At 42.5% G+C, this 12,180-nt stretch overlaps 1 protein-coding gene across 2 annotated transcripts in view; it reads left to right on the forward strand.

Moving 5' to 3' along the window:
- The window catches only part of clstn2a (calsyntenin 2a), a 273,040-nt gene that overhangs the window by 119,328 nt on the left and 141,532 nt on the right, over nt 1-12,180 (forward strand). For both annotated transcript variants that reach the window (XM_024010315.2, XM_024010316.2), the window contains exon 2: nt 2,030-2,152. In XM_024010315.2, the coding sequence (XP_023866083.1) occupies nt 2,030-2,152 (123 nt within the window). The remainder of the gene's footprint in view (nt 1-2,029; nt 2,153-12,180) is intronic.

The following is a 12,180-nucleotide window of genomic DNA, read 5'->3' on the forward strand; positions in this document are numbered from 1 at the left end:
TTCTGTTTTTTGTCTTATTTCTTGTTTGTTTCACAATAAAAAATATTTTGCATCTTCAAAGTGGTAGGCATGTTGTGTAAATCAAATTATACAACCCCCCCCAAAATCCATTTTAATTCCAGGTTGTAAGGCAACAAAATAGGAAAAATGCCAAGGGGGGTGAATACTTTCGCACGCCACTATATGTGACCAACGGGCTCGATCCGGTCTTACTTAGCAGAATTTTAAATTGTGTTTTTTACATTGGATAAAAGTAGAGACTCAGAGCTAGAAAATGGTATATCATACACTACAGTTGAGGAACAATGGGAAAGTAATTGTGCTTTGAAAGTTGATAAACTTGTAACCTCACTTTTGAGAAAATGGTCTTTGAATGTTTTGGTTCACCCACTGGAGAGCTCTTCTTTGTCTACACCCATTCGGCATCGTTCACACCCTCTTAAGCTATAGCCCCGCCCGTAAACTCAGAGCGTTGTCAGATTGTCCATACATCAATTCAGAGCGTTTCACGTTCAGAGTGCACACTGGATGCTCTGGCCGAGGAGTAGGGTTAATCCGAGCTTTCTTTCCTAACAACAGCAGTCAAGCACCCAAGCTAACTGGCTAACATTGGCTAGCTTGCTAGCTACTGCCAGACACGAAATGGTTGAACAACTCACTCTGACCATTTTACTCGTCCTAGCAGAGCGGGTTAGGCTCTTTTATGTTATCCAGAGCTTTGGTGACTGCAACTCTGCTGCTGGCAACAATTTAATTACGGAGACGAGAGTGCACTGAAATCGGAGTAGACAGCCAGAGCGAATTTACCAGCTATGTCTATCAACAGTTGTCGCATCGACATCATGAACATTCTATTGAAATGGTTACTTGCATAGTGGAGGCTTTTGTTAAGACATGTAGCTAGCTAGCTAAATAATTAACCATTATCCCAACTCATGACGTTACTACCATGCATGAATCTGCAGGTAGATAACTAACCAAGTTCAATGTTAGCTAGCTAACATTAGGCTATAACTAGCAAGCAAATGGCTCTGAGATAGTAATAATATTACTACACAGATCATACACGTAACGTTAGCTAGCGTGCCAACCAGCTAACGTTAGCTAGCTAGCTAACAGTACACTTTAACTTGAAATGAAAACAACTTTTCTTACCCGTATACATGGATGAACACTTCTCTCTATCTATCACGGATGCCATGGTTGCCCTTAGTTTGAAGATGTAATCCGGAGACAGGTGTTTTCTTCATCTCCTTAGCTATCATAATCTAATTCCACTGATTTCAAAACTCAGTCTCTCAGCATGTCCAGCCAACTCATTATCTCAGCCAATCATGGCTACAAGAAGGTTTCTGTCTTTTTCTGTGGCTTAACCAACTAGGCACATAATTTAACAATTTTATTCGTATTTACAAATGGCATACATGTTTGTTATTAAGTCACATGAAAGTTCACATGTTCCAGAAGGCATTTCTGCCCCAAAATGCATTTTGATTTAAAAAAAAGTTTACATTCAAATGGCTCTCCTGTGAAATAGTGACGCGCGACATACGCCAAGTTTCCTGAAACGAGTCACATATTTGCAAACTAAAATGAAAAAGTCATACTACGTGAGCTTTGCCTGTGGGCAATTTAGGTTGTACTTTAGTCTGTGTGCATTGATCAAGGGCTTTTGTACCTGTGAGGCAAACAAAAGCAACGTCACCGGGACCCAAAATTTGATAAATGAGTTTGTTTCACAGGGATACTGGTTGGGACAGCGATATCATATGCCTCAGGATGTTAGAGAGAGAAATAGAACAGTCTATGCATATTAGCATGGTTATTGATAGTACTGCTTAGCTTATTTTTTATGGCCATGTAAACCTCACAAAGTTGGGAACTGTGGAAGAGAAAATCGACTAACAAATTATTTCTCTCTCTCTCTCTCTCTCTCTCTCTCTCTCTCTCTCTCTCTCTCTCGCTCTCTCATCTCTCTCCCTCTCTCCTTCTCATACCCCCCCCTCCTCATCCTCTTTCTTCTCCACAGTGAACAAGCACAAGCCGTGGATCGAGACGTCGTACCATGGGGTGATCACAGAGAACATGGACACCGTTCTGCTGGACCCTCCCTTGGTGGCCCTGGATAAGGATGCCCCTGTCCCCTACGCAGGTAGAGAGACCACTTTCCTGTTTCCCCATCCTAAACATCCTTCAAAGAACCCAATGCTATGGGCTCATGGTGCTTCACTGACATGCTGCACAATACTAGCTGTTGATTTGAGGCTGTGGTTGATTGGCATAACTGGTTTGACTTCTATGAGTGTCAACCTACCCAGAATGCACTCATACTCTTTCCTCACTTTGAGATTATTTAATATTTATTAAGATCTCCACTAGCTGGCAGCTACTCTTCCAGGGGTCCAAACAGGAATAAAACAATTACATCAAAACAACAGCCTACATCATAAAACAATACACCCTACAAGATATTATAACATTATGAATCTATTATTACAAATGTACAATACAAAATGTACAATACTACAGCATTACAATGTGGCAGAGAGGTACATCTAAGCAGCCTGTCTGTGTCTGAAAGGAAGTGTGTATTTATAGCTACAGTTCTTCATAAGGCATCTTTATCCACAACCATCCGCACTTCTTTGGTCTGAATGGCCAAAGAAAGAAAAAGAGTCATAACCTGAGCTGCTGGAGAGGAGAGAAACTTCTTGAGCTACCTTTACATATTGATCCCATTGAGCAGTTGTACTAGTCCCCTTTACATGACATGGAAATGCCTTGGAAGTCTTCCATGCTGCTTGAATGTCATGTTATTATTTCATAAAAAGTGATACACTTGACGCAGAAGTTGCCCTTGTCCACTGATCTAGAATCATCTTACCCTATCCCTTATCCTTACCTTAACCATTAGGGGGATGAAAAGTATCTGACCCTGCATCAGCAGGACAGGGGGCATCCTAGATTTGTGGTAAAGGGCAACTTCTACTTTAAGTGTATTTCAGGGCATACAGTGTACCACAGGAGGCTGGTGAGGGGAGGACGGCTCATAATAATGCCGCGGTCATCCCCCTCTTCAAAGGGGGACTCTAGACCCAAACTGTTACAGACCTATATCTATCCTACCCTGCCTTTCTAAGGTCTTTGAAAGCCAAGTTAACAAACAGATCATCGACCATTTCGAATCCAACCATACCTTCTCCGCTATGCAGTCTGGTTTCCGAGCCGGTCATGGGTGCACCTCAGCCACGCTCAAGGTCCTAACGATATCATAACTGCCATCGATAAAAGACATTACTGTGCAGGCATATTCATCGACCTGGCCAAAGCTTTCGACTGTGTCAATCACCGCCTTCTTATCGACAGACTCAACAGCCTTGGTTTCTCAAATGATTGCCTCGCCTGGTTCACCAACTACTTCTCAGAAGAGTTCAGTGTGTCAAATCGGAGGGCCTGTTGTCCAGACCTCTGGCAGTCTCTATGGCTGTGCCACAGGGCTCAATTCTCGGGCAGACTCTTTTCTCTGTATACATCAATGATGTTGCTCTTGCTGCTGGTGATTCTCTGATCCAACTCTACGCAGACGACACCATTCTGTATACTTCTGGCCCTTCTTTGGACACTGTGTTAACTAACCTCCAGACAAGCTTCGATCCCATACAACTCTCCTTCCGTGGCCTCCAACTGCTCTTAAATGCAAGTAAAACTAAATGCATGCTCTTCAACCGATCGCTGCCCGCACCTGCCGCCCATCTAACATCACTACTCTGGACGGTTCTGACTTAGAATACGTGGACAACTACAAATACCTATGTGTCTGGTTAGACTGTAAACTCTCCTTCCAGACTCACATTAAGCATCTCCAATCCAAAATAAAATCTAGATTCGGATTCCTATTTCGCAACAAAGCATCCTTCACTCTTTCTGCCAAACATACCCTCGTAAAACTGACTATCCTACCGATCCTTGACTTCGGCGCTGTCATTTACAAAATAGCATCCAACTCTTTACTCAGCAAATTGGATGAAGTTTATCACAGTACCATCTGTTTTGTCACCAAAGCCCATATACTACCCAACACTGCGACCTGTATGCTCTCGTTGGCTGGCCCTCGCTTCATATTCGTCGCCAAACCCGCTGGTTCCAGTTCATCTATAAGGCTTTGCTAGGTAAAGCCCCGCCTTATCTCAGCTCACTGGTCACCATAGCAGCACCCACCTGTAGCACGCGCTCCAGCGGGTATATTTCACTGATCATCCCCTAAAGCCAATTCTTCCTTTGGCCACCTTTCCGTCCAGTTCTCTGCTGCCAATGACTGGAACGAATTGCAAAAATCACTGAAGCTGGAGACGCATGTATCCCTCACTAACTTTAAGCATCAGCTGTCAGAGCAGCTTACAGATCATTGCACCTTTACATAGCACATCCGTAAATAGCCCACCCAACTACCTCATCCCCATATTGTTATCTATTTATTTTTTTGCTCCTTTGCACCCAGTTTCTCTACTTGCACATTCATCTTCTGCACCTCTATCACTCCAGTGTTTAATTGCTAAATTGTAATTATTTCGCCACTATGGCCTATTTGCTGCCTTACCTCTCTAATCTCTAAACTTTTCTATTGTGTTATTGACTGTACGTTTGTTTATTCCATGTCTAACTCTGTGTTGTTGTTTTTGTCGCACTGCTTTGCTTTATCTTGGCCAGGTCGCAGTTGTAAATGAGAACTTGTTCTCAACTGGCCTACCTGGTTAAATAAAGGTTCAATAAAACATACATCCATGACCTTTGTTGGAATTTTTTCCTGGACCCGGATTAAGTCTACTACTGCTTAAATGCTTTCTGTTACAGTATTCTGGTCTGAGACACTGGCCCTTAAAAAGCTTAGCCAAAGTTGTAAATTCCATGTCCATGACACCAATGTTTTCTCAGAAACTCTTAGGCACTTTATATCCTGACTTCTAGTATCTTCACTAATAGGGCAGAGCTGGTTTCAGAACACATTCCAACTCCTAGCAACCAACCCAGAGACCAAGCCAGTGAAATTCGAATAGTTAAGCAATGAGACCGTAGACAAAAGACCCAACGGTTTGTGAATATTTCTCTCTGTGATTAACAATCCGCTCTGTGACTCCAGAAGGTCAGTGCTGGTAAAATATCACCGGCGAGGGAAAGTGGTGTTGTGCTCTTTTTGGTGACTGGTGATATTTCTCCCAGGCTTTTCCGCGAAGCCTAGCTAGTGAATGAAACTCATCAAACGGCTACCAAGGACATTTTAAAAAATGCCTTCAGAAAAAGCACTCTGTCCTAATCTATCTKTCTCGGTTATTCTCTCTCGCTCCTCAATTCTCCCTGTCTCACTCTTGCCCTTTCCATCTCAGTTTGCCTAGTGATCTAAGGGTGGCAGGTAGCCTAGTGGTTAAGAGTGTAGGGCTAGTAACTGAAAGGTTAGGGGTTTGAATCCCTGAGCTGATGAGGTGAAAAATCTGTCTGTGCCCTTGAGCAAGGCACTTAACCCTAATTGCTCCTGTAAGTCTCTCTGGATAAGAGTGTCTGTTAAATAACTCATATGTTAAAAAAAAGGTATATATCCTTAGCATTTTTCTCATTCCCTCTCTATCTCTCTAGCCATGTCATGCTCTAGGCCTATTGGCTAGCCTCTATATCTTCTTCTTCTCTCTCTCTCTCCCTCTCTCTCTTATTATCGTTCTTTCTCTCTCTCTCATTGTCTTCCTCCTTTTCTCTCATTTCCCCTCTCTCTCTCTCCTCTTTCCTTCTCTCTTTTTCCCATTCCCCCAGTTTCTCTCTCCATACCAGGCATGCTCTCTCCTCTCTTTCTTTCTTTCTTTCTTTCGTTCTTTTCTTTTCTATTTTCTTTTCTATGGGGTACCCCTCCTTCGAAAAGAGCACACAGTGCCACCCACAGAACAGAAGCAGATCAACCACCAAAAGCATTTCCATCGCCCTCACCTTAATTTGCATTATACGTATATAGTTATTAAAATATACATATAGAAAACTCTTGCATATCTTAGTTTCCACAATTAACCAATAATATGCGTAATCATGTAGGCAGTTCATGCGAAGGATTGTTACCTATAAACAAGATTGCCATTACAAAAATTACATTTTTGTCAAGCAATATTTATTTTAGCAAACAATTATTATGATTCATCCTATATTGTCCCTAAAATCATTACCCCATAGCAACAGATGTGGGATACATACAAATACGCATACTCATACACAGTCGACCTCTTTCCCCCACAAACAACCACAAGCTCAGATGTTCAACAGTTGTTCCATCCCCGAGCCCAACTCAAGAAAGGACTTAATGTGCGAATGCATCTACATTTGCCGCTGTTTGAGAAGACATGCAAAATGAACCATTGTCAAGTCCTAGGTGAAGGAGATCAGAACACCCCCTTCCCTTGAAACACACACACGCTGGTCCCTGGTTCTGACCATTTTACCAAGCATCTCTGTACAGTCAGATCTTTGATTATTTTGTGCCACCGGGGCCACAATAATTTTCCCTCTCTCTGATTGTCTGAGTGTGACGCCCTCCCCATGGGTTACTGTAGGTAGTGTTGCCAGCACTGCCACTACCTGGGTGGGATCCACAATCTGATTGAATCCCCACCGGCTAGGTACAAGGTCGTCAAGGTTCACATTAGCAGCTTTGAGAATTTCCTTTCCATGTATATTATGCTCACCAATCAGGGGGCTTTGGCTTTGTAGGACCAACCCTGCCAGAATCTTGAGGGGGCGGTGCTGCTCTAGTAGGTCTCTGACCACATTCATCTTTCTGTTTTGGCTATGTATAGGCTACTTACAGTACAGGAGGTCCATAAAACAAAGGTTCTTCTCCTTAGTGTGTGGGTCTCTCAGATGGGTGTCTAGGGTATAGGGCTGGGGACCGTTCCATCATGATAGGACAAAAAATAAATAAACTATATTTATAATTTATTTTAAAATGTATATCCCATATCTGGACAAAGCTCTCCCTCACAACCCTTGCTCACAGGCACACATGGGCTCTGGGATTTACAACCATTTACCTTTTTCACTCACTTAACTCCACACTTTCCATCACAATACACCTCTCTCTTTCTTTCTTTCTTTCTTTCTTTCTTTCTTTCTTTCTTTCTTTCTTTCTTTCTTTCTTTCTTTCTTTCTTTCTTTCTTTCTTTCTTTCTTTCTTTCTTCCAACCCCACCAGCCAGCACATGCAGCAGGCAGTGACTTATGCAGCGTTGCTCTATCCTGGTTTTGTTCCTGTGGAGAAAGGAGTGGGCCGTCTTTCTGCACCACATTAATTGCTCTGTGGGAACATGGACACAGATTGTTAAGTGCATTGCCTATTTCTCTCTCCCCTCCCTCCATTCCTCCCTCCTCCTTCCCGTCCCTCTATCCTTCTCGCACAGCGCTCCCGCTTGATGTGAAAGAACGATGATGAGTCTGAAGTCGATGATATATGCCGAGACAGGAAGGCAAGGTGGTGAATGCTTATTTGGGGGAGCCGAGCCTGCAGAGAGAGAGGACGTGGGTCTTGTAGTGTGACAGCGGGCTGGACTGGGGGGACTGCAGAAGAAGAGGCAGTGTCATTGGCCAGTTCTTTATCGGGGGGGGGGGGGGGGGGGGGGGGGGGGGGGGTCGTAGTTACGCCAAAGCTTCTCATCCATTCATTCTCCTACAGGATGATGCACAATGCCCTATTGTTCTCTTGGCAAAGTTGTGTGTGTGAGCAAGATATAGAGACATAGTGAGAGATGGAGTGAGAGAAAGAAACTAATGACAAAGAAATGAGAAAGAAATAGTAATTAGTGAGTGAAAGTGAAGAATAGCGTGAGAAAGAGAGAATCTTTTCTCGTTAACATGAAAGAACCGTGATGCTGACTGTGGTTGTTGTGCATTTGGGGATTCCCACTCACAGTTACACTTCCGCAAAGTTTGTCACATGCACACTGTTCCAGACTAGAGAAATTACATTTCAACCACAACTAATTATGACCTATAATAAGGCAAAATGTACTGGGTGGAAATGTATTAGTTTGACGTTTTTGGGGTGACATTTTGGCACTGCAGATAAGTGCTACTGCTTTCAAACCACACCATTTTCTGCTTGGCACTTACGCTATTTGTACCAAGTGTTTGTCATGCAACAGATCGCGTATCATATTGCCACACAGTTTTATTTACCACCACCTTCTCATGGATGTTGTACAATCTTTATCAAAATGTTTATACGCTGTTTATGTTAAAAGGGTTCCAAAAGGGTTCTTCGGCTGTCTCCAGAGAGGAACCCTTTTGGGTTCCAGATAGATCGCTTTTGGGTTCCAGGTAGATCCTTTTTGGGTTCCATGTAGATCCCTCTGTAGAACGGGTTTCACATGGAACCTATAACCAAAAGGGTTCTACCTGAAACCGAAAAGGGTTCTTCTCCTATTGGGACAGCCGAAGAACCCTTTAAGGTTCTAGATAGCAACTTTTTTTCTAAGAGTGTAGGTTGAGGGGCGGTTTCCCAGACACAGGTAAAGCCTAATCCTAGACTAAAAAGCACTTTCATGCTCATCCTTTAAGGTGGAGGACGTTAATGTTTTCGTAACACATACCATGTTTCACTGTAAAGTGTGTACAATGATTAGAGGTGTTGGAGGAATTTGTTGCATGATGGTAAATTAAACTCATAGGACATGACACATACACATACACACACACACACACACACACACGCACACCACATGTGCACACACACTGGACAGCTACAATAAATGTGCGGTGGGGAATCTATAGATTTCCAAACTTTACACACATACCGTAACACATAAATCAAACAGATTTAGACTGATGCTTGTGTTCGGTGTCAAGCCTTACTAAGGATTTTTTGAACGATCGTATAATAATCCTGACTAATGATCAGGATAATGGGGATTACGTGGGCAGTAACAGGCAATACAACTACAGCAGAACATTTTATAACAACTAATGAAGTGTCCCATAAATGCGTGGAGATTTAATGAACATTGGACATCTGGATTGGACGTCTGTCCGTCCACTTGGATCTGGTTTATCATCTCCCTGCTGTTGAATGATCAGTGATTTGCCCCTTGTGGTAGACCGGCTGGGTAATTACTCTGACTTCTTTGGTAAACTTGTGTGATTGAACCTCTGGACACTTCAAATGCCTCTTTCACTTCCCCATGGGTTATATTTTATTTAACCTTAATTTAGTGTGGTTGCATGCCTTTCAGAGGGGTTGGGTTAAATGCGGAAGACACATTTCTGTCACTCCTGCACCCGCTCCCCCTCCTTGGCGCTAGAAGGCGCCAGGCTCTCCAGCATTACGCACTCCTGCCACCATCATTACGCACACCTGCCTCCCCCGCCACACGCATCAATCACCTCTGTCATTACCTCCCCTATATCTGTCTGTTCCCAAGCTCTGTTCCCTGTTTCAGGATTAATGTTTGTTTGTCTTTGCATACCCGGTTATGACGCTGACTCTGTCCTGTTTGATGTCTGTTCCATATTAATGTTCTACTCCCCGTACCTGCTTCTCTTTGCCAGCATCGGTCCTTACACATTTCAGTTGAATGCGTTCAGTTGTACAACTGACTAGGTATCCTGTGTGTGTGTGTTTGTTTGTGTGTGTGTGTGTTTGCATGTGTGTTTGTTTGTGTGTGTGTGTGTCCCGTGATATCAACATCCTCTACAGTATATAATTGTACTATTATAACAGTCATTTACATACAGTATGTACTTAATTCACAACTTTTTTTCCATTTCCATTCTCCTCAACTGTCAAGGCATAATCTGAATAATTACAGGAGAATGCATTTACCTTGGGGTGATGATACAGAGGTGATAATTGAAACCTGATGAGTGCTCTTCCTGTACTGAAGTTGGCAATGTGCTGACAGCCAGCAAATGTGTTTCTTTTTGTTGGCGTTGCATCCCCACAGCAGTTCAAATGGTGAGCAGTACAAGTTGAGGCTTTGTCTGGAGATGCTTATAGTATTTCTATCATACTACAGAGAGAGCGAGGGGGAGATAGAGGATGGAAGAACAGAGAAAATAAAACAGAGAGAATGAGAGAGAGGGAAAATGAGATAAAGGAGGAAAGAGAGAGACAGAGACAAATCATACCCCTGATAACCACACATAGTTCAGAAAGTATTCAACTGTACTCTTAACTTATTCCACATTTACAGACTGAATTCAACATTGATTAAATATGTAATTTTTTTTTATCTCACTCATCTACACACAATACCCCACAATGACATTAGCAAATGTATTGAAAATTAAATACAGAAATATCTCATTTACATAAGTATTCACACCCCTGAGTCAATACTTTGGCAGTGGTTACAGCTGTGAGTCTTTCTAGGTAAGTCTCTAAGAGCTTTTCACACCTGGATTGTGCAAGATTTGCACATTATTCTTTAAAAAATTCTTCAAGCTCTGTCAAGTTGGTTGCTGATAATTGCCAGACAGCCATTTTAATGTCTTGCCATAGATCTCCAAGCAGATTTAAGTCAAAACTGTAACTCAGCCACTCAGGAACATTCAATATCTTCTTGGTAAGCAACTCTAGTGTATATTTGGCCTTGTGTTTTAGGTTATTGTCCTGCTGAGAGGTGAATTTGTCTCCCAGTTTCTGTTAGAAAGCAAGCGGAACCAGGTTTTCCTCTAGGATTTTGCCTTTGCTTAGCCCCATTCTGTTGCTTTTTACCCTGAAAAACTCCCCAGTCCTTAACGATTGCAAGCATTCCCCTAACATGATGCAGCCGCAACTATGCTTGAAAATATAGATGGTGGTACTCAGTAATGTGTTGTATTGGATTTGCCACAACCATAACACTTTATATTCAGGACAAAAAGTGAATTGCTTTGCCACATTTCATTACAGTATTACTTTAATGCCTTGTTGCAAACAATTGGCCTCATGGTGAAATCCCTGAGCGGTTTCCTTCCTCTCCGGCAACTGAGTTAGGAAGGACACCTGTATCTTTGTAGTGACTGGGTGTATTGATACACCATCCAAAGTATAATTAATAACTTCACCATGCTCAATGGGATTTTCAATGTCAGCTTACTTTTATTAAAACATTTTACCAATAGGTGCCCTTCAATGGGGGGCATTGGAAAACCTCCTTGGTCTTCGTAGATTCATCTGTTTTTCAAATTCACTGCTCAACTGAAAGACCTTACAGATAATTGTATGTGTGGGGTACAGAGATGAGGTAGTCATTCAAAAATCATGTTAAACACTTTTATTGCACACAGAGTAAGTAAGTCCATGCAACGTATTATGTGAGTTGTTAAGCAAATTGTTTCTCCTGAACTTATTTAGGCTTGCCATAACAAAATAATTAGATTTCTATTGACACAAGACATTTCAGCTTTTAATTTTAATTTTATTTGTAAATATTTCTAAAAACATAATTCCACTTTGACATTATGGAGTATTGTGTGTAGGCCAGTGACACACAATCTCAATTGAATACATTTTAAATTCAGGATGTAACACAACAAAATGTTGAAATGTCAAGGGGTGTGAATACATTCTGAAAGCACTGTAAGTCAAACTTTTTCCTGAATCATGCATTCTTTATATCCAGTCAGAATTTGGGCTGCGCTGGGCTGAGAAACTGGGCTGAGAAAGAGAAACGGAGAGAAACAGAGTGATAGATAAGGAGACAGACAAAGACACAAAAAATAGAGACACAAAGAGAGACATTAAAGAGGAAGAGACCTAAAGAAGAGGAGAGATGGACTCCACTCCTGTATCGCCCGTTTTGAAGGGAGGGATCACAGCTTTCATCTCCCAGGCAAGCAAACGTTGGAGGGGGTGGTGATAAAACCGCTACGGTATCTGCCTCTCTCTCTCCCCACCTTCTCTCTCTCTCTCTCCCCACCGTCCCCACCCTCTCTCTCTCTCCTCCCCCTGTCCCCACCCTCCATCTCTCTCTGCCTGAGCCTGTGGGACCTCTATAACTTTGTCAGGGGAGAAAGAAACTTTCCTTTTGTGTTCTGCCGTTTAATTTCTCCACTTGCTGCCTGTGAAGTGAGGCAGGCCCCGGACATGAAACACAGGTTGTGGACTTCAAAAGGATGACCCTGTTTTCCGGGGTCTGATTATGACACCAGCTCAATGCTGCTCCCACGTGAGCCA

The sequence above is a fragment of the Salvelinus sp. IW2-2015 genome, linkage group LG19 (assembly GCF_002910315.2).
Source record: "Salvelinus sp. IW2-2015 linkage group LG19, ASM291031v2, whole genome shotgun sequence".
Classification (NCBI taxonomy): Eukaryota; Metazoa; Chordata; class Actinopteri; order Salmoniformes; family Salmonidae; genus Salvelinus; species Salvelinus sp. IW2-2015.